Source organism: Rhineura floridana, chromosome 1, assembly GCF_030035675.1.
Source record: "Rhineura floridana isolate rRhiFlo1 chromosome 1, rRhiFlo1.hap2, whole genome shotgun sequence".
NCBI lineage: Eukaryota > Metazoa > Chordata > Lepidosauria > Squamata > Rhineuridae > Rhineura > Rhineura floridana.
In genome coordinates, this window is record NC_084480.1 from 154,654,707 (window position 1) to 154,679,524 (window position 24,818).

Sequence of the window (24,818 nt, forward strand, 5' to 3'; positions counted from 1 at the left end):
TTTTTTCCTAATTTTTTTTTTTTCTGCAAACCTCAATTTCCCCCAAGCCTACCAATACCACCATCTTATACGTGGATGGTGCCATTTTGATTATATAAGGCTTAGCACTTGCCTTGAATACATAATTCCCTGTTAGCAATTTATGGCTGCATGTAGTTTTGTCTAAGAAAGACTTACCTTTAATCTGTGAGTATCACATGTTAAGTGTACCTTTCCCAGTGAGGTATTTAGTGATAAGCACATCTGGCTAGACATTTCTATGGATCTGTAAGCACAAAAGATGGACAGCTAGGAATAATGAAGGGTATAGAACAATAGTGGTTGAGTGCACGCCCACCCCCTTTCCTAGTTGTTTAGTATTTTTATATCAGAAACCTGTAGGCAGGGTGTGATGTCCTTAAATGTTAAAACCTGTAAATATGGTAAGTGCGGGTTTATATAGGGATATATGGTAAGTGAACTGAGTAAGAGGGGGGAGTACATGGGCTAGAATGCGGGAGAATGCTGGATGATGATTGGCTGAGTGTTTGAATGGATGAAGGTATAAATGGGAGGATGACAGTTGAGAGGGGGTCGGTTGGTAAGAGTTGTTGGAGAGTCGTTAGCAGAGAGTTATTTGGATGGGTTAGTTGGCAGAGTTCTGAGGGAGGGTTGGATTATATTTGGCTGATATTTAGACAGTATATATATGACCAGAAACATAAAGAGTGACACTATATGAAACCATACGCTTGTTAAACATTCCTAAAGTAATCTTATTTCCTGGTGTTATCAAATAAATACTTTTATTGGTTTACCAAAAGCCTGATCCTTGGCTGGGGATATACAGACCAGAAGGGAGGGCAGGGTAATTACCAAGGCTGAAGGGAAACTGTATCTAATGGTGGCAGCGGTGAAGGGAGATATTGTAACATCATCAAGTATCCAGAGCAACCCAGGACTGTATGCTTTATAGACAAAGATACAGGGGGCTTGTGGACAGCAAGGGCACCCAGACACAAAGTAACAAGTCATAGGGAGACTAAGGCGAAGTCTTTAGCAGTATTGTTTACAGAGAGTGGCTGGTGGTGCTGCCTAGCAGTGGGATCTTGAGAGATCTGTACTAGAGCGGAGTGAGAAAAAAATAAAAATGACGATCCTGACTGGTGGTGTCCTGAGGTGGTGCCTAGTCAAAGGCGGTAGCCACAAGCAGGTGGGAACCTGACAGGGGGGAGCCAAAGGTGGGATCGTCACACAGGGATTTTCTTCTTTTTAACTATTGTATAGCTCCTAGAGTCTTGGTGCTAATTACAGATGATGTAGTCACAAAAGTATTCTTGGATTTTCAGAAAGCATTATATACAAGTCCTTAAATTACAGAAGGGCTAGAAGACTCTGAATTGGCTAAAGAGTCCATGAACTGGCAAAAATTGAGGATTGGGGAAAATTACTTTCCTCTCATGATTCAAATGCTGAGTTCCTTACAAAAGAGATTTTTTTAAAAAAGAAAACTTCTGTGTTACCTACCTGTTTCTTTGTCACTCTATAAAATGGCACGCACACCGATGGAGCTAGCTAACTAAATTAAATAAAGCCTAGGTAGCTAAGAAATGAATGGAAACTTGTATTTGTGATTAATCATCTAAATCAGAGTCTATAAATGGTTGCTATTGGCAACACATTGGACTCAGACCTTTGACTTCCCTTAATAAGGCTCTTATTTACATTTAATTGTCCATTATAAGCATAACAGAATTAGGAAGCTTATGTTACAAGGAGTTGAGAGATAAACCAGGCCTTTGCATATTAAGGCGTTTCAAGTGAAGAAGTCTACCAAAATGGCCTGCAGTGGGTAGAGGCACTCAGGATCCAGCCCACCAGCTAGATCCTACTCCCTCCCTGAGTTTGTAATTTTGTGTTTATTACAAAAGTTTACACCACTGACCGCCCCTGTAAAAACAGACAAGCTATGTGACTAACCTCTTTGCACTGGTTCCACTGGCAGGAGAAGGAATATCTTCCTTAGAACTATCCAGAGTTTCTGCAACTGGAACAGACACCTCAATTGTCCTTCTTCCATTTTCTAACATGAAATACAATCTCTGATTACTGAACTATTAGAAGATCTCCTGGTGTTATGGTGATGAGAAGCCATATTGAGCATTTACTAAATAGAGAAGCAGCTAGAATGCTTTCAAAAATTTGTCAAGTGCAGACAGTGGCTATCAACAAAATAATCCATATTGCCAACAATGATATAAGGGAAGCTTCTTTCAATAGTGGGTACATACCAAGCAAATTTATAGCTGGTGAAGGAATTGGTGAAACTGGTGGAGACACAGAGATGAATGTCGGTACTTTTTGCTGACTAGTCAGCAGCAGCAGTTTGCCACGTGCTTCTGCACTTTGGCGGTTCAGTTCAGCTATTCGTTCATCCAAGCTCTTTGGTAATTCTTTCATGCTGCTTATGACTTCACCATGTCCCTAAGGGAATATTCAAGAGTGTGGTTAAAGTCAGTTTTATACTTCTTTCATTACTGAACTTGGCGCATCTGACTTGTTCAACAGTAGCAAACAACCTACAATCTACTTTTAGCAACCTCATGCTGTCTTTCATCACAAAAAGCATTAGGAATGATAGGTACAACAAGGTCAAGCAAAGGTAGGTCACGATCATGGCTGGCGGCAGCAGATAGCCAGGTGGAGCTGTGACCAAGGGCTCAGGAAGGGCCCACAGCACCTCAGGCTGGAGGCTGCCACCAGACTCTGAGCTTTCCTTTTGTTAAAAAAGTAAGTTGTTCCATCTCCTGAGCAAAGCATGCAGGCAAAACCTCAAAGCAATTTCTGGCTACTCCTGCCTTTTAGTGTTTTCAGCCAATGAGTGAAGTCAAAGCTCTGATGGATGAGTGAGTTGTTTTGGACACCAAGCGATAGGAACTCTGAGGTCCTAAAGAGATGCTGCTTGCTATTTTGTTTCCTCTAATTTTTCTAAAAAATTCAAAATGGAAATGGACTGCCTTCAAGTCGATTTTGACTTATGGCGACCCTATCAATAGGGTTTTCATGGTAAGCGGTATTCAGAGGGGGGTCATCATTGCCTTCCTCTGAGGCTGAGAGGCAGTGACTGGCCCAAGGTCACCCAGTGAGCTTCATGGCTGTGTGGGGATTTGAACCCCGGTCTCCCAGGTCGTAGTCCAGCACCTTAACCAGTACACCACACTGGCTCTCAAAAAAACAAAAAGTTAAAGAAAATAATTTATTTTTCAAAAAGCTATAAATACAAGTACAAAGAGAGTGAGAAAAAATAATATAAATACACTGCTTGTTTAAAATGCAAAAAAGGCAAGTAAATATAAAGACATGACATTATTACAATGTTCCCAACAATACTTGTTGTTCAATATTCTCAACACCAGGACATGATAAAGGGACTCTATCTGTCGACAAAGTAATTATTTACCCACCTACCTTCTCTTATTCTTACAATATTTGTCAGTTTTACCATCTGAACATTTCCCCATACCTTTAAAATCCAATTATCTAATTCAGGAGCATTCACTTTTCTCCAGTGCTGACTGTCAATCGAATAATGGCTAAAAATGCTATTATTTCTCTTATCATCTGGTAGGTCATAATCTCTCATGTACTCTAAAAGCACTATTAATGTGTTTAATGGTAAAATAATATCCTGTTATACTTTCTATTCCAATTAACGCTGAGACCCAGAAAGATTTCGGGCATGACCAAAATATATGTAAAATAAAAGCATTTGAAGTTTCACAACTCCAGCAGATATTATTAGATGCTGGATAAATCTGGTTTCATCTAGCCTTCCTCTCATTTGGTAGTCCTTAAAATTTCCAGGAAGATTTCCCCATTCATGTTCCATTGCCCTTCCTGTCTTCATAGCAACCAGGATATATCTTCTTCTGAGACAGGTATTCCTTAGAAGAAGTTATTTTGTGCAATACTACTGCAGAATGTGTGGGTGGATGTTAAAGACTCCACCTGCCCTCAGCAAATGCAAAAACTCTGCAAAGATAAAGTCCAGTAACTCATTAAGAATTTACTGTACAGTTAACTTACAGTACATCTGCATAATATTTACTCAGAAGTCACTCTTTCTTTTTTGTGTGTGTGTGATGCCACACTTCCATTGTCTACACCTGTCCCCGTTCCTCTTGTAGGAAGTGGCATCTGACATCCAATACAATTATGGAGATTCATACATCACATCCTACATGCAAAGATGTATGTGTGCATCTTAGTACTGGGTAGAGAACTACTGGATTCAACTACCACTGACCTGACCCAGCCACCATTAAAATTCTCAGAGGCACAAAAGTAAAGAACAAAAGGAAGTAAGAATGGCTCTGAATGGATGACTGACGATAATATTTCTTACAAATTGGACAGGTGTGTCCAATGCTTCCCTTTCCACAAGTCACAACAGCACAGAATTCAACCTCAAAATTAAAACGCTTATTGAGCATCTGAAGTTCCAACTATCTCTTACATGCTTACCTGTCCCTCTACAACTGATCCATTCTGCACCGAGACTGGCTGCTGCAAAATATTCCATGTCTCCTGATGGCAATGACTGAATTTGTTCAGTTGAGCTTTAATAACAGAGTTCTGGAGAGTTAGTTCTGCTATTTGTCCCTGCAGGTCATCATTCTGGGTAAACATCATGGTCACATCAGCATTGGATCTCTCTGCTAAGCCATCAAAGCCCTGTCTTGGCATAGCAGTGCGGGTGCTTACTAATGACTGGCCATCTGACCGTAGAGAATTCTGTGAAATTTTGGTTGCCACAGGAATATCACTTCTCTGGGGGACAGAACTGCCATCCTCCTGCACTATCAGTGGCTTTGAGAGGGAGAACCTTTGCTCTCCTTCCGATTCTCTCTCAGTGGAATCTATGGAAAGATGACACATGAGACCAAATACATCTGTGTGGTTGTCTTATATCTTATAACAAGGTTAATCAAAACTGGAGCAAAAAGGCTATCTTCCACAGAGGGATGAAGGTAGTTTATAATGCCAATTTGAGTACCAATTCTCAGTTTTTATTTCATTTATCTATTATTTCATTTATTAATTATTTATGTGAATACAAAAGAAGCATGCCTATCATCAAGTCTAAATGATACACTCTGAAATATTCAAAGCAAACTAATGCAAACATTATGTGCTTTGGTCTTTAAGACTTGAGGAGGTACCTTTACTTTGAACTCTGGATAACAGATGATTATCTGGAAAGGGTCACCCAGAATCAGTCTTGAAGTGAGATGAAACTCAAATGCTTGTGCCCTGCATTTTAAAAGCAATTTGCCCAAATATGTGGCATTGCTTCATTTTTGCTCTGTGCCTATGATGGTTTTCCACTGAGGAGGAATATGTATCATATTAATTATTTATTCCACATTTCTGATGGCCTCTACATTATCCAAAGAAATGTATAAGGAATTATAAAAGGTGGTCCATCTTAAGCAATAGGATGCCCAAGTTAAGCACTGTCTTGTCTTCAAGGTGTCTGAATTCAACAAGGTATCTCCAACCAGCTGGGAAAGAGGAAAAATGCCAGGTGTCACAATTGCTTGCTGGTTTAAAGCAGGGAATATTTTCCTGTAAATTCAGATTTGAATGTCTAGGCATGAGACCAAAGACCTGACATTTCAAAACTTAACAACAGCCGCAATCATCTATGTTTTAGGATACTACACTCAACTGGCCATAATGAAAGCAGACATGGAAGAACTTGTCCACATGATGGAGGGAGGGTTGTTAATTGAAACAGACTCAATAAATTGTCACGCAGTAAAAATGGCCCTCTTACCGTCCTGAAGAAGAGGCAATGCCTGGCTGCTCATTTGTTGTGGTGGAGATAACAAGACAGCTGGCTGGATTATACAAGTTGTTAAAGTAGGGCATGGATGCATTTTATCCAGAGGATTTAGCAACACTGGCTTTTTATTGGGAAGATTCCCTTGCGAGAGCTCAAGAGTATCTCTCTTTGACCCAACATCGTCTGAGAGCATTTTTTCTGACAAGAGAGAATAAATGAGAGAATGTACTATGTTAGAAACAAGAATGCAGCTAATAATATATGGTACTAAAAAAGATTGCCTCACAATGGATTGTATACAATAGTCTATAATTTTGGAGCACTCTTCATAGCCAATCATTTACTCTTGTCAAAACCTGCCCCTCTAATCTTATCTCTAGTATCATGCTGATCACAGAGTGAAAGATTGGGTACAATCTGCCCACAACTCTGATCTGAAGAGGAGGGCTACAGCTTATTTTGCTCGGGGGGAGTACCATAGACTGTTGAACCCCCAAGATCATGGGTTATTAACAGTGCCCTTGAGCACACATTTATTTATTATTAAATTTATAATTCGTATAGTCCTTCCTCCCAAAGGGAGTCCATGTGCCTGCAGAGGCCTTCTAGGTTTGAAACTAGCCTAACTGCAGCATGGGGGACAATTTCAGGGAGGGTTACAGATGGGAAGGGGGGGAGCTACAACAGAAAGCTTATTTAAATCCAAATTACAATGCAGGAGGACTGATTTGGGAGGGGGGTTCAACTGGGGATTACCCTTTCACTCCATAGCTGGAGCCTATAAAAAGCTTTTTTCCAAGCCTAATTGTAGGGGGGGATTGCAGCTGGGAAGGCAAGTGTTCACCATTACCTCCCCAGGTGCAATCCCCAAAACCGGCCCATTGCAAGGCTTCTTTCAATCTTACGGTGGTGAAGGGTGGAAGTGTGATCTTCCTGGAGATTGCAGCTGGGAAGCGAAGGCTAATTCGTGCCTCCCCAGATGCACCTCTCCCTGCCCCTCATATTAGGCTTGCAAAGCGCTGTTTCCAAATATAATAGCTGGCAGGGGAAGGGACAGTTTGGGGTCGCCACGCATGCATGTACTAGTTGCAGTGTTTGTGCATGGTACCCACAACAATTTTTCTGGCTTACAGAGATGTCTATTGGTCCAAAGAGATTGGTGGCTCCTGCCTCAGATGCTCAAAACCATAATAATCCTGTACAATGTAAGGAATGCAAGAACAACAGTGAAAACTTGTCATGTTTACAAAAGCTTATGCAGTAAAGATAGGGTTTAACAGAATTTTGACAAAAGCACTGTGGAGTTGCCTGGTTCATCCAACTACACCCATCATTAGGCAGACCATCACTAACTTAGTTTCCCATAGCTACAGCTATAACCATTGCTCCTCTGACAGCTTTTGAGGAAATAGTCCAACTGCATTCTAAGCAACAGGAAATTACAGAACCCTCTTTATATAGAGGAAAGCTAGAAAATTTAAATACAACAGGTAATCTAATCTTTCATTTTAGGGCCAAACCAAATGTTAACACAGGTCTCTTAAAAGTGTGCTTAACACTTTTTTATCTTAAAGCAAAAGCATACAGTGAGGCCCTGATCTGTCACCCCACCTCTCGACTGCTGTTACACAAGCAGAATCCTTGCACTGATGGCACGTGTTGAACACCAACCCCCAAACCCAAATTACCATCAGAATAAAGTAGACAGCTGCCCCACAGCACTCGAGTGGTAATTAAGACTGTTAAGTTTTAAAACTCTCATATCAGTCAAATTACTGAGGTTTCTTCACATTCAGTGAAAATCTGTACCTTGGGCTACCTCTGGACTCCTGACTGAAAGTTCCCCAAGGTCTCCAGGATTTGTCATTATGTTAGGACCTGTAATAGGAAGTCCTCCAAATGCGTGCATGAGGGAAATCAGCTGTTCATCTGTCACAATCATGTACTGCTGGAGCTTATTCTAGAAGAGAAAGGGAGTAAAGAAATGCACCAAAATCACCATTCTAATTAGCTTACAACAGCCAAACAAAGAGGAGGATGGGGGTTTCCCCACAAGTAGTCCTGTAAGCACATATCTGCTCTCTATTGCACTACCGTGATAGACATCTGACATACATGAAATAAACACTTTCATAGCGCTCTGTCATTCTCACAAGAATTCTAGAGTTGGAAGCAAAAGGCCAGATATGCTCTAATAGCAGAAGCAACAATGCTAGAGACGTGGGCAAGATAATATGCCATGAAAATACAAACTTGAATCCTTGCAGAGATAAAGTGTCAAGGGGCACGAGTCCATCTTTTGCTCATAAAGTCATGTTATTCTAAAATCCTTTAGCTCTTTGTCTGCTCTCCAAAAGCATTCAATGTATTATGCAATGTATTATTCAATCTACACTGGCTTCCAGTAGTTTTCCGGGCCCAATTCAAGGTGTTGGTGTTAACCTTTAAATCCCTATACGGTTTCGGCCCAGTTTATCTGAAGGAGCACCTCCAGCATCACCAATTATGCCGCCCGACAAGATCAGCCACGCAGGGCCTTCTCTCAATCCCACCAACAACAGTAGCTAGGTTGGTGGGGACTAGAGAGAGGGCTTTTTCAGTGGCAGCCCCCACTCTCTGGAATTCCCTCCCGTTCGATCTTCGGCATGCCCCTTCCCTGGATACTTTCCGACGAGCCTTAAAAATTTGGCTCTTTGGACAGGCCTTTGGGACCGCCGGGGTGGGCTAATTTACATACTGAATGCCTGTTGTTATGTACTGCATATGTTGTTATTTTTGTTATTGCTGAGTATATCATATTTTATTGTATTTACTGTATTTTATTGTATTTTATTGGAATTTAATATGTACGTCGCCTAGAGTGGCTTCGGCCAGATAGGCGACCTAAAAATTAAATTTACATTTACATTTTCAAAGTATCTTGCCTGGAACTACAGGCACATCACTAAACAAAGAAAACTTAATACATGCTGGAATTAAATTCCAAGTGTAGCTCAAATGTAGGTTACATAGTTTAACAATAATTCTGAGCAGTACCTGCATAACAAGGTTTTCTTCTCTCACCAGGAGGACTTCAGCAGTCAGAGCATCAACGAGGGTCCTATGTTCACTTAGCTCCCTTTCAAGCTGCTGCCTGTTCAACTTTTCTTGACGTAGCCTTGCCTCAATCTTTTAGGGAGAGGGAAAGAGGAAGAGAGAAATCAACAATAACACCGTGAAAGCTGAAGTATTCATTATGAAAACATGAACTATCGAAGTTCAGCAGCATTTAAATAAAGGTGAGTCTTCAAAGCCAGAAGATGAAGCTGCATCTCTAGCGTCCAGGCCAAAATAAAGGGGTAAGGAAAAAAAGTAGGAAAAGAAATGTTTTACATTGGCTGTATGCTCATCGCAGGTTCCCACTGCAGCACACAGATCCGAAATTGAAGTTGCTACCAAGTTTAAAATATAGTCTGGGGGGAGGGTTTTTTTGGGGGGGGGTTGTATTAAGCAGCATTAAATTTAGTGTATAAATTTTAAAAAGACTACACACAAAGACTATCCCAGCGTTTCCAAACTACATTTGCAGACTGTGGGAATGAGACCCTCCATGTCAATGATAAACTTTGGCTCACCTAAATATAATTTCATCCCATGCAAATCAATGGTGTGCCTCTTCCACCCTCCCACTCAGAGAACTCACAAATACCAGCTCAACACTTTCTCGTCAACAGAATCTGTAGTTACACAACCCTGGGACAGAGATTTAGAGCTTGCCTTCCAACCCAATTAAGCAGGAAGCAGGGGGAGGCATGAAGCCACCTTTCTATAAAGAAAGGTGCTTTCTCAGAGCAACTTAGAATTCACACTATTAAGTAAAGTAAAACAGAACAACAGCTAACTTAGGCTGCAATCCAATTCATGTCTACTCAAAAGCAAGCTCCACTGGATTCAATGGAATTTACTCCCAGTTAAGTGGGTAATGGATTGCAGCCTTGGTCTGCTTCTCAAATAAGAAGACATTCAGCTATCATCCCCAAGTGCTTGTTGCAACAGGAAAAATAATACAGCAGTAAAACTAGCAAAGCCTAATGCAATAAATCCTACCTAACAGTGTGGTGTAGTGGTTAAGGTGTTGGACCAGGGTTTGAATCCCCACATAGCCATGAAGCTCACTGGGTGACCTTGGGCCAGTCACTGCCTCTCAGCCTCATGAAAACCCTATTCATAGGGTCGCCATAAGTCGGAATCGACTTGAAGGCAGTACATTTACATTTTTTAAACACCAATAAATGCAATTACCATTTTAAAGTTAATTAAAAAGCAGCAACTGCATCTGACAAAACACAGCACACAACAGTAACAAGCGAGTCTCCTTTGAAGGGCATTCCATAATGTGGTAGCCAGAATTATGAATACCCTTTGAGTTAAATGGCTGCAAGTCTCTGCATTGTGGCACAGAGCGCAAGGTGTCGTTCTTAGAAATTAGAGCCCAGAGAGGAAGGCATGGATGGATGGTGCTCCCCAGGATGGGCAGCTGGGCCTAGCCCATCAAGGTTCATAAAGCTTGTAACTAGCACCCTGACTTGGAATTCTGAAAATGATAGTGTAAATATGGAAGTGGAACATGTAGCAAAACACTGGTATATCCTTACCACCTAACAGGAACATTCCTTTTCAGGATTTCATCTAGGCAGCTATTCCATTCTCCCAATCCCCCCAACTGGATTTCCCTTTTTATTTTCCAATTAACACTTAATATTACTACTGAACATGCTCAATCCTCACTGGGCAGTTTCTTGCCCTCTTATATATTTATGTTTTAGAAGATGTTGGTAACTCTGTAAACCTTGGAGTTCTCCCTACTGTGCCAATATCTCCCTCTTGTTTCTCAGTGACTTTGCTTTTGCTGCAATCGTGTTGACACTCACCACATCGGTTTACTACTAGAGGGATATGAACTTGAAAAGTTCCTTAAAAAACAAGCTTACATTTTATCACTGATCACCTGAATACATATTCAAAATAGCTGCACTGAGGATAGCACAATAGGAGGGACATAAATCCAAGTTAAATGCTCTGAAAACAGTAGGAAGCAATCTACAACTAACATAGCACTAAACTACTGAAGCTGTAAAAGCAAAGTCACAGTTGCTCAAAATATTATTGTAGCTATAAGCAGCAGTTCACAATATCTTCCCACCTCCTTCAAATAGCGCAGCAGTCGACACAGAGCATTCACCAGCGAGCAAGTAAATCCAGAGAGACCTTGGCCATTGTGTGCTTGCTGGACCTCATGCCCCATCCACCTCTCATATTCCTCCATTTCATTCTCCATATCATGCACCATTTGGTTCAAGACCTCTAGGCTGGATTTGTTGCCATTTGGGAGGTCAAAGCAAGTTGCAGCAGTACTCAAGTTACTCCTCTTCTGTGTGTCAGGAGACTGTGCACTTTGTTTTTTCTTCACTGAGAAAGGGACAGGAAAGCATGTTTATCGTCATTAGCAAGGCAGAAGTTAGTACTTACATTTATTAGTGTCAAGCCTTTATACATAAAGGATCCAAAAAAGCCTCTGGATGAAGAGAAGAATTAAGAGGCTTACAAATTCACTCGTACACCCCAAAGCATGGAAATTAAACGTTAAAGGAGCCTGCCTTAACTTCCATGACTTTAATGTTTAATTTCCATGGTCTGGGGTGCAAGATGTGAGCACAAAGGTTGTGCTCACATGAATTCACAATTTTCCTTGGTATTTTCGCCTCAATCCTCTTTCTCTGAAGGTTAGAATCAACAATGCAACTATAATCAGTGTTATAATCAGTGTTACCAGGGGTAAGGACTTGGATCAGGCCAGCAGGCTGGACCCTTATCTCCCTTAACTCTGCAGGCCAAGTTTGGCATGTGAATAGGTTTGCCCACCTGTCAATTACCCGATATCACAATGATATCAGGTGACTCATTTTTGCCCATGCAGACAATCAGTTGATTGTTGGGGCTTGCAAAGTGCCACACATCAAGCTATGCAAGTGCCAACAATCAGCTGTCCTGGGAGCTTGCATAACTCCATGCATGACAGTGATCATCTTATTGTTGGCACTTACAAAGTCCTGCACACAGCGCAAACTCCCTTCAACTTAACTGCATCTTTACTGCTCTATACTTGACAACATATATGATGTCAGGTGTAGAGTAGGGAGGTGTGGCTTGGCAAAATGGCCTGGTGTGTGAAATGGGGCAGCCTGGCATACCAAATTAGGTCTACAGACCAGAGATTCCCCACCCGTGTTAAACTTTAGTAAGATAAGAATTTAGAAATTTAAAACCTAATTCTGACAAGCAGATGCAAAACATCTCAAGCTTTAGACAGCAATTCTATGCATGTTCATCAGCAACTTGGATCTCCTGTGGCTCTATGTCCTAAGGTCTGGTTCACACGTAGTGCTGAGCCAAACTATGATTAAGCGTGAATGTGCAAGCATGTAGGTACTCAGAGGAAAAATTATGCCCACTTTGCTACACCCTTAGTCCTGCTGTTGGTGTGCTATCCAGAGCTAAGCCATGGTTTGCATTATGTCCGAACATGGACTCAGGGCTTGCCTTGCTCCAGACAAACTGAGAGCTGGAGCCAAGCTTTTGTCAGCTTTGCAGGGAGATGTCAGCGTCGGCGGGGTGCAGGCTGGGGCTGTGAATTCCTTGGTAATTGCCAGGGTCGTACAGTCTTTAGCCAGCTTGGGTTATAAATCTGCCAGGCTTGCAAAGTAACCGGGGGACAGGCGAGATAAGGGCAGAGGGGTTGTTCCAAGCTCAAGTGCAAGATAGTCCAAGAAGCGAAGTCAATGGGGGGTCCGAGTCCAGTTTTCCGAGAGATCAGTCCGAGTCTAGGTTCTGGGAGATAGGAGGAAACGCAGAGGTCACGCCTGATGTTGTAGTCAGCAACACGCTGAAGCCAGGAGCTGTCTTTTAAAGTACACTTCCTAAGACAGGTGTGAGTAATCATTCCTCTGGCTTCTGAAAGCGTGCCAGCCTTAAACAGCCAAGCCGGCCTCGCTGCTGCCTGATTCTCTGTCGTCTTCACTCTGCAGGTGGGAGAGGAGTCTCTTGTTTACCGCCAGATTCTGGCTGAAGGGCTTCAGCTGTGTCCTGGATACTCTCCAGCTGAGGGGGAGTGGGGGCTGCGTCCTCAGGAGTTTTGTCTGTTCTTTCTTCTGGGTCTGCTGCTGTTACTCCAGAGTCGCTGTCCCCTTCCTCCTCTGACGAGTCTTTCGAAGGGGCCATGACAGCTTTGTTCTTGGCTTACCAAATGTGGTTTGTCTATAGTGAGACAAACCACGAGTCGAGGTTTGGAATTAACACTAAGCCAAACCATGGCTTAGCTCTGGGTAGCATGGCAACAGAAGGACTAGGGGAAAGAGCGAAACAGACATGATTTTTACTGAGAGTTGTATGCAATGTACCACTAAGTCAGGGTTCCATCAATACAAAAATTACCCCCTTCCCCCAAGCCCCCTAAATCTATTCTAGGGGTTCCCCCAAACTTCTAGAGCAGATTTGGAGAGGAGAGGGAGGGAGAAGTCCTGTTTTGCTAGCAGTAATCCTTGTGCTGATGGGAAGCATTCGTTGGATACCACCCTGAGTATCCATACGCTTGTGTATTCATGCATAGCCATGGTTTGGCTTAGAATTACACAAGAACTGCGTCAAAATCTTTAATTATGACAACCACCCCCTTGTGAAGCTTATCCTAAACTGTCAAGTGCAATCTTACGCAGGTTTAACTAAAAGTTAAAAAGCAAAGTAACTATTCAAGCTTATCAGATTTGCATACTTTACTTGTAAATTGTAAAAAATAACAATTAATCCATTGTCAAACAGCCTACCTGTTGCAATCCCATGCATGTTTAGTCACAAAGGCAGGGCTTAGCTCCTGCTTTTCCTTGCTGACTTGTATTTATTTCACTAAAATTTTATCCCACTTTTCAGACAAATATAGTCTCCCAAGAGTAGCTCCTATTCATTTTTTAAAAAATGGGATCAAGGCCTTGCCCTCAGGCTTACAAATGATAAAAACAAGACACAGGAAAGGGAGTGGAGGGAAGAGATCGATCAAGATCAGTCTGACAATGGCAAAAAGCAAAATGATGAATTCTATACAGGCATTTGCATCCTGTTGGGGCCTGGCTGGTCTTCTTTTGCCGACAGTGCTTCCCCTCATTTCTCGGTCGGACAGAGGTGCTGTAACTGACTCAACAGCTTGCAGTGCCCTGGCTGAGGACAAGGGCTAGAGCGTGCTTCCCTCCCTTCCGCAGTCCTAAGGACAACTGGCCTGCTGGAGCAGAATGTTCTCTCTGACAGGCAAGGGGAAAGCCGCTCCTTCTCAGGCTGATGAACGGGGCCAGGCTAATTTTCCTTTGCTGTGATGTGTGTCACCTCATGATGACAGATACTAGTGACTTCCAGTCCCTAGTCTCACTTTAGTCAGAATCTGCATTGTTCACCTGTCAGCCTTGTCTCACCCCGCACATTCAGGCCATCACTACTAATGTATCCTCATCAAAATAAAAGCATTTAGGAAAAGTAGAGGGGCAGAGTGCAGCATAGTGGGCAGTGATGTGGAGTGGAACATGTACCAGAGTTTATGCAACGTGTTCTTTTGTAAAACTAATTAGAATGCCCACTAACGCCCTTGCAGCGTGTCCAGGACCAACTGAATTTTCCAAAGACTCTGTAAAGCAGTGGTGGGGAACCTCCGGCCTACAAGCCTAATTAGTCCCACCAGTCCTAGGAGACTGGCCTGTCAGGATCTTTTGGGAAATCATCCCCACTTGCTCTAGAAGTTCAATTTGAGGCATCTTTCTTACTGATAAACATTTTGCAGCTGCTTGGAACTTCTTATCAACCACCCAACATGAATGCGATACCCTGTCACTCACAATCTCATGATGCTGCCTATAACAATGTCAAACCCCTACAGTGCCCATCTTAGGCACTAGGCAACAACAGAATATGCATATCCCACACATTCTGAATTAGACAAAGTTCTCAGAACAAAACAGCTCAGAAAAGGTTTTCAGGTATATTCCAGTCACAAAACAGTCTAAGAAGCAAGACGATAAAGCAATCGTTATCAAGCATGAGAAAAGTGGTCATTGTTGATACTACATTGTAACCTAATTTACAGATACCTGCAAAACAGCAGTCAGCACTGAAATGTAAAGTTTCTGGAAATTTTGAAGCCAGGGTGGGAAGGTGGGAGGGTTATGGGCAGGGGAGCAACATTTTGGGTAACATTAGAACATATACAGTACTTACTTTCTTACCAAACATATACTTTTTTTTACTCCTTTAACATCATACAAGGCATCCATAATTGTGCTATTTGGCAAATTTATGAAATTCACAGAACAATATTCTGCATGATACTGGCATATTATCTCCAAACTAGATTAAACATCAATAGAAGGCAGCAGGCAGCAATTCACAAGCATCTCTCCTCAAGATAGCAACACCCTCTAGGTGCAGAAATGCATCTTGAATTTGAATGTTGTATATATCTATATTATACACAGGAACTATTGTTCTCCAAGGGTGTAGATTGTTTTACAGAAAAACCTTCACACATTGAGTAAAATCTTATCTTCAAAAGCAATTCTTCCAAAACAGAAAATCTTTCATAGGAATCCTCCTCATGTTCCCTCAAATTTCCAATTTTCCCTATTGGAAAAATGGAAAAAAAGTCCTTGGGGGAAAAAACAGAAAAGGGGGGGCCTTCCCCAGTCTCTGACAGATAGGCCCAGAAGACAAATTGCTCCACACAGATGGGCACAAAGGAGGCACAGAGAGACTGAGTAATATAGGTGAGCAAGTGCATGCTTACTTGCCACCATCCATTTTCTACTGTCCCTCTATTTGGCTCCAGTCTGTTACCAAATGGATTCCCTCCCTCCCTCTGAGATTCCAGTTAATATAGCCCCATTTCTCTCACTTTTCTGACCTCTTCCTGTTGCCAAGGCCTTACACTAAATCTGAGCCCTCCCCGACCATGCTTTTCATGCAACATCCTGCTAAAAATGAAAGCATCTTGGACAACAACACTTAGTGAGCATTTACCCCAAAAGGCAACCCACACAAAAGAGGAAAATAAATCCAATCACAAAAAGGGCAATCGGTGTTCAAGAGCACTTGCTTTCTAAGACTTTTTCTCAATATCCTTCACAACAGTTCAATAGGAACTAAATCACAAAGTCAACTTTAAAGAATACTGGACTAGACATGTAGCTTGGCTTTTAGAACTAACTCCTACTGCTCCTCTGAACCCTTTAATGGGAACTTAGGTCACAGACCTCATTCTCACTGTGTTGGTAAACCAACATCTGGGATGTACCGTTTCAGACAGCAGGTGAGGTTCACGTGTCTGAATGCTTGTCTATACACAAAATTCCCAGCATACTGAAAGCTACCATGTCAGGCAGAAAGCTACAACTATTCTTCCTGACATGTTAAATTTCTACATGCAGGAAATTTGTGTATATGAAAGAGTCATATTAATCTCTTCTCCTGGTGGTTCAGGTTTGCCACCGTACGGAGAACTAGGACTCAGCCAAAGCTTCGACCAAGACTTGAGAGAAAGCAGGTACATCTTCTGGCATCAGATTAGCTTGAATGGAAGCCATTTTAAAAACATACCTTTTGTTGACGTTTGCTTTTGCTTCCTTACATTGGCATTCAGTACTTGCTGCACAATGTATGTGGCATCTGAAGCCTGCTCTTCATTCTGAAGTTTTGAGTGGACTTTCTTGACTACGTTAGTAGCATTAAGGACTAAATGAATTGAAAAAGATGGATACAATGTGTTTAATTAGGCTGAAATAATCCAATTTTTTAAATGCTCTTTCCGCTACAGAGAGAGAGGGGAACCTTTTTCAACCCGAGGGCTGCATTCCCTCATGGGGAATCTTCCAGGGGCCATATGCAGTGGTGGATGAGACCAGAGACAACAGTGGGCAGAGCAAGGGATGCAATTCTTACCTTTGTGCAATAGGCTATATTTCATACAGGAATACCCCGCATTAACGTACGCAATGGGTCCAGAGCGAGTACGTAAACCGATAATGTACTTAAAGTGAAGCACTACCTTTTTTCACTTGCGCCGCCACTCTGCCACCTCTCCTTCACGCGGAGCCTCAAAGCCCTGCGCTAAAGCCGCTGCTGCTGCGCCGCCGCGCCTCTCAGCTGATCGTGATCGCGCCTCCCAGCTGATTCGCGGTCGCGCTGTCATGTCTCTTTCTACCCCCCACCGAAAGAACAGGGCACAACCAAAGGTTAAGTGTCCTTTCTTGCGAAGCGAAGTACATAAACAGGGGAATGGTGCTACTGTAAGTATGTCCGTACTCGCAAGTGTCCTTAAAGAGAAGGTCCGTATAGCGGGGTATTCCTGTATATGCAAAACTCAGAGATTTCTACACACCCCCACTTCTATCATACCCCCAGCCAGACAAGCATCTTGGGATATATTTCCGCCAGGGAAAAGGAGAGCATGGAACAAGGCCAGTAAAGGGTGTGGCCTGGCAAGAGTCCCGGGGGCCAGACAGAGAGGCCTGGAGGGCCACATTCTGCCCTGAGCCTGAGGTTCTCCATCCATGTCCTAAAGCAACGGTGGGGGATCTGTGGCCTGCAGATATTGCTGGATTACAACTCCCACCATCTGTGACTATTCACCATGCTGGCCGGGGCTGACGGATGATGGAGCACAACACCTGGAGGGCCACAATTCCCCATGTCTTCCCTACAGCAAGCCACATCAACTACTGTTTCATTTCTGGTTTGTTTTCAAAAAGAGAGTAAAATGAACCTGTGTATCCCAAAGATTGATAATGTGTTGTTGGAGTTGAGAGCATGTTTACTTCCTGTGATGAAGTGGTAGATACTTGCTGCTTAGAAGCCTCTTGCAGGCAAATGGCCCCAGAATTATCTTCTTTCAGAAGCACCCTAAGTGAATAGCAGAGATGCACAGCAAATTTAGAAAGATTATAATTTATCACCAAGTGGAGGATATTTAGCAAGTATCAACTAAAACATAACATCTTCAGCTCCAAAATCACACTATTATTTTTATCTCATATATGTTTGTATAGAGGTACCTTGGCAGATCATTTTTAACATTTATAATACTTGTAAGTTGTCTCTCTGTCCCAAGGCAGCTGAGGTGACATATCTGGAAAGGGCTTATTTGAGACACTCCTTTCTTCTCACTGCCTCCTGTTTCAATATCATTTTTTTTCTTCAGTTGGGGGAAATTACCACAGGCCAAACCACAAGTGCCAAAGACACTTGAAGAGAGACACTGCTTACAAGTGCCTGTACGCTAATGCTAGGAGCCTGCGAACCAAGATGGGAGAACTGGAGTGCTTGGTCTTAGAGAAGAGCATTGATATAGTGAGCATAACCGAGACCTGGTGGAATGGAGAAAACCAGTGGGATACGGTTATCCCTGGATATAAACTATATCAGAAGGACAGGGAAGGACCTATTGGTGGCGGAGTCACTCTATACGTGAAAGAAGGCATTGAATCCAGCAAGCTCGAAACCCCAAAAGAGGCGGATTCCTCCACAGAATCATTGTGGGTGGTGATACCATGCCCCAGGAGGGATTTAATACTGGGAACGATCTATCGTCCCCCTGATCAAAATGCTCAGGGAGACCTTGAGATGAGATGTGAAATTGAGGAAGCATCCAAACTAGGAAATGTGGTAGTAATGGGTGACTTCAACTACCCAGACATAGACTGGCCGCATATGTGTTCCAGTCATGACAAAGAAGCAAAATTTCTAGATATTCTAAATGACTATTCCCTAGATCAGTTGGTCATGGAACCAACCACAGGGACGGCAACCCTGGACTTAATCCTCAGTGGGGACTGGGACCTGGTGAGAGATGTAAGTGTTGTTGAACCGATTGGGAGCAGTGACCATAGTGCTATTAAATTAAATATACATGTAAATGGCCAATTGCCAAGAAAATCCAACACGGTCACATTTGACTTCAAAAGAGGAAACTTCACAAAAATGAGGGGATTGGTAAAAAGAAAGCTGAAAAACGAAGTCCAGAGGGTCACATCACTCGAAAATGCTTGGAAGTTGTTTAAAAACACCATATTAGAAGCTCAACAGGAGTGCATACTGCAGATCAGAAAAGGTACCGCCAGGGCCAAGAAGATGCCAGCATGGTTAACGAGCAAAGTCAAGGAAGCTCTTAGAGGCAAAAAGTCTTCTTTCAGAAAATGGAAGTCTTGTCCGAATGAAGAAAATAAAAAAGAAACACAAACTCTGGCAAAAGAAATGCAAGAAGACAATAAGAGATGCTAAAAAAGAATTTGAGGAGCACATTGCTAAGAACATAAAAACCAACAACAAAAAATTCTATAAATACATTCAAAGCAGGAGACCGTCTAGGGAGGCGATTGGACCCTTGGATGATAAGGGAGTCAAAGGTGTACTAAAGAACGACAAGGAGACTGCAGAGAAGCTAAATGAATTCTTTGCATCTGTCTTCAGTGGAAGATATAGGGCAGATCCCTGAACCTGAACTAACATTTGTAGGAAGGGATTCTGAGGAACTGAGACAAATAGTGGTAACGAGAAAGTAAGTTCTAGGCTTAATGGACAATATAAAAACTGACAAATCACCAGGCCCGGATGGCATCCACCCGAGAGTTCTCAAAGAACTCAAAGGTGAAATTGCTGATCTGCTAACTAAACTATGTAACTTGTCCCTCGGGTCCTCCTCCGTGCCTGAGGACTGGAAAGTGGCAAATGTAATGCCAATCTTCAAAAAGGGATCCAGAGGGGATCCCGGAAATTACAGGCCAGTTAGCTTAACTTCTGTCCCTGGAAAACTGGTAGAAAGTATTATTAAAGCTAGATTAACTAAGCACATAGAAGAACGAGCTTTGCTGAAGGAGAGCCAGCATGGCCTCTGCAAGGGAAAGTCCTGTCTCAGTAACGTATTAGAATTCTTTGAGAGTGTCAACAAGCATATATCCAGTGGACATAGTGTACTTAGACTTTCAAAAAGTGTTTGACAAGGTATCTCACCAAAGACTTCTGAGGAAGCTTAGCAGTCATGGAATAAGAGGAGAGGTCCTCTTGTGGATAAGGAATTGGTTAAGAAGCAGAAAGCAGAGAGTAGGAATAAACGGACAGTTCTCCCAGTGGAGAGCTGTAGAAAGTGGAGTCCCTCAAGGATCGGTATTGGGACCTGTACTTTTCAACTTGTTCATTAATGACCTAGAATTAGGAGTGAGCAGTGAAGTGGCCAAGTTTGCTGAAGACACTAAATTGTTCAGGGTTGTTAAAACAAAAAGGGATTGCGAAGAGCTCCAAAAAGACCTCTCCAAACTGAGTGAATGGGCGGAAAAATGGCAAATGCAATTCAATATAAACAAGTGTAAAATTATGCATATTGGAGCAAAAAATCTTAATTTCACATATACGCTCATGGGGTCTGAACTGGCGGTGACCGACCAGGAGAGAGACCTCGGGGTTGTAGTGGACAGCACGATGAAAATGTCGACCCAGTGTGCGGCAGCTGTGAAAAAGGCAAATTCCATGCTAGCGATAATTAGGAAAGGTATTGAAAATAAAACAGCCGATATCATAATGCCGTTGTATAAATCTATGGTGCGGCCGCGTTTGGAATACTGTGTACAGTTCTGGTCGCCTCATCTCAAAAAGGATATTATAGAGTTGGAAAAAGTTCAAAAGAGGGCAACCAGAATGATCGAGGGGATGGAGCGATTCCCTTATGAGGAAAGGTTGCAGCATTTGGGGCTTTTTAGTTTAGAGAAAAGGCGGGTCAGAGGAGACATGATAGAAGTGTATAAAATTATGCATGGCATTGAGAAAGTGGATAGAGAAAAGTTCTTCTCCCTCTCTCATAATACTAGAACTCGTGGACATTCAAAGAAGCTGAATGTTGGAAGATTCAGGACAGACAAAAGGAAGTACTTCTTTACTCAGTGCATAGTTAAACTAAAGAATTTGCTCACACAAGATGCAGTAATGGCCACCAGTTTGGATGGCTTTAAAAGAAGATTAGACAAATTCATGGAGGACAGGGCTATCAATGGCTACTAGCCATGATGGCTGTGCTCTGCCACCCTAGTCAGAGGCAGCATGCTTCTGAGAACCAGTTGCCGGAAGCCTCAGGAGGGGAGAGTGTTCTTGCACTCGGGTCCTGCTTGCGGGCTTCCCCCAGGCACCTGGTTGGCCACTGTGAGAACAGGATGCTGGACTAGATGGGCCACTGGCCTGATCCAGCAGGCTCTTCTTATGTTCTTATAGCCATCTAAACACGACACCAGAATTTAATACAGTAGTATCTCCTCCTGGCATCCAGTAATATAAAATATTCAGTTGAGAGTAACATGTTCTGTTAAGGTCTTTCCTTGTTCACTCAAGTTCCAAAAAAGCCAGGGTAATTTCAGCTGTTAAGGGCAATGCCCTTATCTTAAAAAGTTAAAACTGATAAAGCAACCAGAGGTTTAACATTATTGCAAAGTATTGTGTCAGTATTAACTTTTAAGTTAAAGAGGATAATTTTGAGGTTATGTAAGAAACTTTTGCCAGAAATAGGAGGTACAGCAATGGGACTGAAGGAAGTATGGGAAGCTGATACGGGATATGTTAGAGTGGGAGTCAGAAACCATTTTCCTCCAGCAGGCCAAATCTGTATCTGCCATATCCCTCATGAGCTAAATTTGACAGGTGGGTGGGGCCCCCAACCTCTCAATCTCCTGATTTCACAATGACATCAGGTGATGAGCTTCTTTCAAAAGGTCTGCTGGATAAGTCTCTTTGAAGATGTGCTCTCACCTTCAAAGAGGCTTGTTCCAGGACCATAAAGGAGTTTGCACTGAAACTGATTATTAACCCCCCCTCTATTTTAGCAGGAGTCTCAATGTAAAACCTTTCCTGATCCAGGACCAATTGGTGGGTGGTGGGAATGCACCTTGCTCCAGCAAAGGAACAACAGAGAGCACAATTTAAGCTCCTGGTTGTTCTTTTGAAGCCATATTGGTACCTGCCCCACCCTTGATATCACATATGATGTGAGGTGTGGGGCAGGTGGACATGGTTTGCCAGCAACAGCTTGGTGGACCTAAGTTGATCCATGGGCTGAAGGTTTCCCACCGCTGCATTAGAGGATGTTTTATGGCATGGAACATGGTCAAAATGCCAATAAAAACCATTTCAGTTCTGATAAGGGAGAAATACAAGGTGGTAAGCCAGGGGTATTATATGCCAGTACAGCTAGGGTATATTAATAAGGTTTGGCTCCAGTGTGCTGGAGAAAGTGCAATTTCCTGGGAACATACTACCACATGTAGTAGAGCTGCCCGTTAGTATACTCATTTTGGCAAAAGGTATTTCATGAAATACCTGCTATAGTGGAGTAACTAATCCTTTTGGCAGTATTTCTGGAAGCCAGAGCTGTTTTATATAGAGTTAATTCTGTGTTTTCTGGCACCACAATGATTACAAATAGCCCAGCACTGGTGCCACTCATCACCATTTACAATGTTAAAGCTAGTGGGCAAAAGTGTGGTTCACTGCAGTATCTGAGAAGGTTACACAGGAAAGCAGAGTGCATGATAACTGCATGCCAATGTGGCAGCCTTTCATAACATTTATTACTAGACAAGGTGGTAATTTAATACCACTGGAGTCTCAGAAATCTTTTTGAAAAGATTTATTGCCATGGCATCTGTTAGCTGAGCCTTCATTGTCACCTTGATCACATGCCTATATTTGGATATTTAAAGTGCAACTCCTAGCGATGTTCCAAATATGCAAAGGATGTCATTCTCATTTATCTTGATTGGTTTGGTTGTGATATTGTTTGTAATATAAATTCAAAATAAGAGTTTGATTTTATTTAAGCATTGTAGTAACACTGTGAAGATCACATACATGAGAGATAAGAGCAGAGCAGAGCATTAGTAGATCATGTATCAAGAAAAACTATTTGTACTTATGTACAATATACAAAACAGTGAAGGCAGACAGAGATACACACTGACCTATCTGGATCAATGTTGGATCTGAAGTTCAAATACACATCGTTCTCGCTGTTTGTCTTGCACGTGAAAGAATGTTCTCCTTCTATTTCATTGAGAGCCTTCCAGGAAACAGATATAACATCTCAAACACTCGCATGGGAGACACTTCAGTGGACACATTTTGAATTTGGATATACTTACTTATTTTATTTAAACCATTTATATACCACCTATAATTAAATAAAACTCTAAGCAGTGTATAACGTAAGTCAAAACATCTTAAAACAGCAGATACAAAAAACACAATCGATAAAATACAATTAACTATATACTTTACAGGTTGACAAACACCCAAAGCCAACAGCCATGGGGACACAACTGCTGTAAGTACAGCTAAAGTGAACACACTTTTTTGTGTCCATAGAAATTTAATTTCACACCGGCAGAGGGCAACTGCCCAGGAGTGGAAAGGGAAAACCCAGTATGGCACTACACCATTTTTAAACATCTAACCAAAACACAATATTGATTTCAATCTATGATGTCTTGACTTCATTAAAGCTAAAACTGAGGTGTTTAGCCTTCGATAAACATTATTTGTGCCCACTACTGCAGAATTATACAGCTAAGTATACACGTAACATGATGAAATAAGCTAGTACAAACATTTATTTCTGCATTCAGTTTTGCATTTACAGTGCAACCCTATGCATATCTACTCAGAAGTAAGCCCCACTGTATTCAATGGAGCTTACTCCAAGGAAAGTGTGCATAGGAGTGCAATCTTAAACAACATGCAATCCTAACCCCAGCTGCTATCAAGCAGGGCTGAATGGAACATTAGAGCCACCACTACATCCGCAGCACTGCCACACACAAGGGGGCAGAGCAGAAGGTGGGGAGCACAGGGAGGTGGAGGTGCAGGGAGATGGGGGATAGGTCCAAAGTGGGCCCTATGTTATCAATTGACAGCAGTGCAGTCAGCTTGGGATCCAATGACCTAATAACCTGAAGGTGCAAAGGGGGCTTGGACTGCTCTAGAGTAAGTCAACTAGAAGTTTCTATTTTTAAAAACAAACAAACACCAAGATTCTTGATAAAGCCTTGAATTAAAAACTATAATGCGTAATGCAGTTTTAATACACATGGGAGCTAAATGAGATTTACTCAGGGAACCCTAATTTTAGAAGTTCTCATATTTTTACACTATAAAAGGAAAAAAGATTGATTGCACAACCCTATGTGTGTTGTCTACTCAGAAGTAAGAACTCCCCAGCTAAGTGTGCAAAGGACTGCAGTTGTAAAGTTACTTAGAGTGCTTCTTGTACTATGTCTGAAAGAGTCACATAATAAAACTTATTTATCCTGGACATTTCATCTGCACACATCTTCTCTCAATTGGCAGGTGCTTGCCATTTCACTCTACAGACTGACCCGACACTGGCGTGAAAAGAGCATATCTATGTCTCAACTGCAAACGAAAATTCATCCCTTGGTCTATTTTATTTATTTAACAACAATGTTCACATGGAAAACACATTACCTGGGGATCCATAATAGACTCACTAAGAATAGAAAGCTGTGTGGGGGGATTATCCTTTTGTGTAATGAGGCCTTGAGAAGATTTCACATCATAATCAGGAGCCACAGTGACATTTGGGAATCCTACGGTGGTAGGAAGGAAAGACCAAAAAGTTACTTAACAATGAGCAACTGACTTAATAACCGAGTTATTAGGTCAGTTCTAGGCCACTAGGACCAACATTAGAAGTTGAGTCTATTTCATTGTAAAGGTAGAAAGAATGCATCACTTCCAAGAAATCCTTTGTTGCCTTCCATGGGGGAATTATCATACATTTCAACAAATTCTAAAGACAATCAGTCTACTACAACAAAATGTCTTGTGGCACTGCTTTAAACATCTTAAAAGACTTAACAATTTTATTGCAAAA

General features: G+C 42.1%; 1 protein-coding gene across 2 annotated transcripts in view; it reads right to left on the reverse strand.

Moving 5' to 3' along the window:
* Positions 1–24,818, reverse strand: part of SPICE1 (spindle and centriole associated protein 1) — a 46,259-nt gene that overhangs the window by 3,091 nt on the left and 18,350 nt on the right. The window contains exons 5-16 of one of the 2 annotated variants that reach the window (XM_061638139.1): positions 24,410–24,531; positions 22,888–22,985; positions 17,658–17,794; positions 16,493–16,627; positions 11,010–11,275; positions 8,864–8,995; positions 7,637–7,787; positions 5,819–6,025; positions 4,504–4,898; positions 2,271–2,463; positions 1,960–2,026; positions 178–265 (exon numbers count right to left, since the gene is read on the reverse strand). In XM_061638139.1, coding sequence (XP_061494123.1) covers positions 178–265; positions 1,960–2,026; positions 2,271–2,463; positions 4,504–4,898; positions 5,819–6,025; positions 7,637–7,787; positions 8,864–8,995; positions 11,010–11,275; positions 16,493–16,627; positions 17,658–17,794; positions 22,888–22,985; positions 24,410–24,531 — 1,991 coding nt within the window. Of the gene's footprint in view, positions 1–177; positions 266–1,959; positions 2,063–2,270; positions 2,464–4,503; positions 4,899–5,818; positions 6,026–7,636; positions 7,788–8,863; positions 8,996–11,009; positions 11,276–16,492; positions 16,628–17,657; positions 17,795–22,887; positions 22,986–24,409; positions 24,532–24,818 lie in introns of both variants that reach the window. The other variant, XM_061638131.1, reaches the window with a different exon arrangement.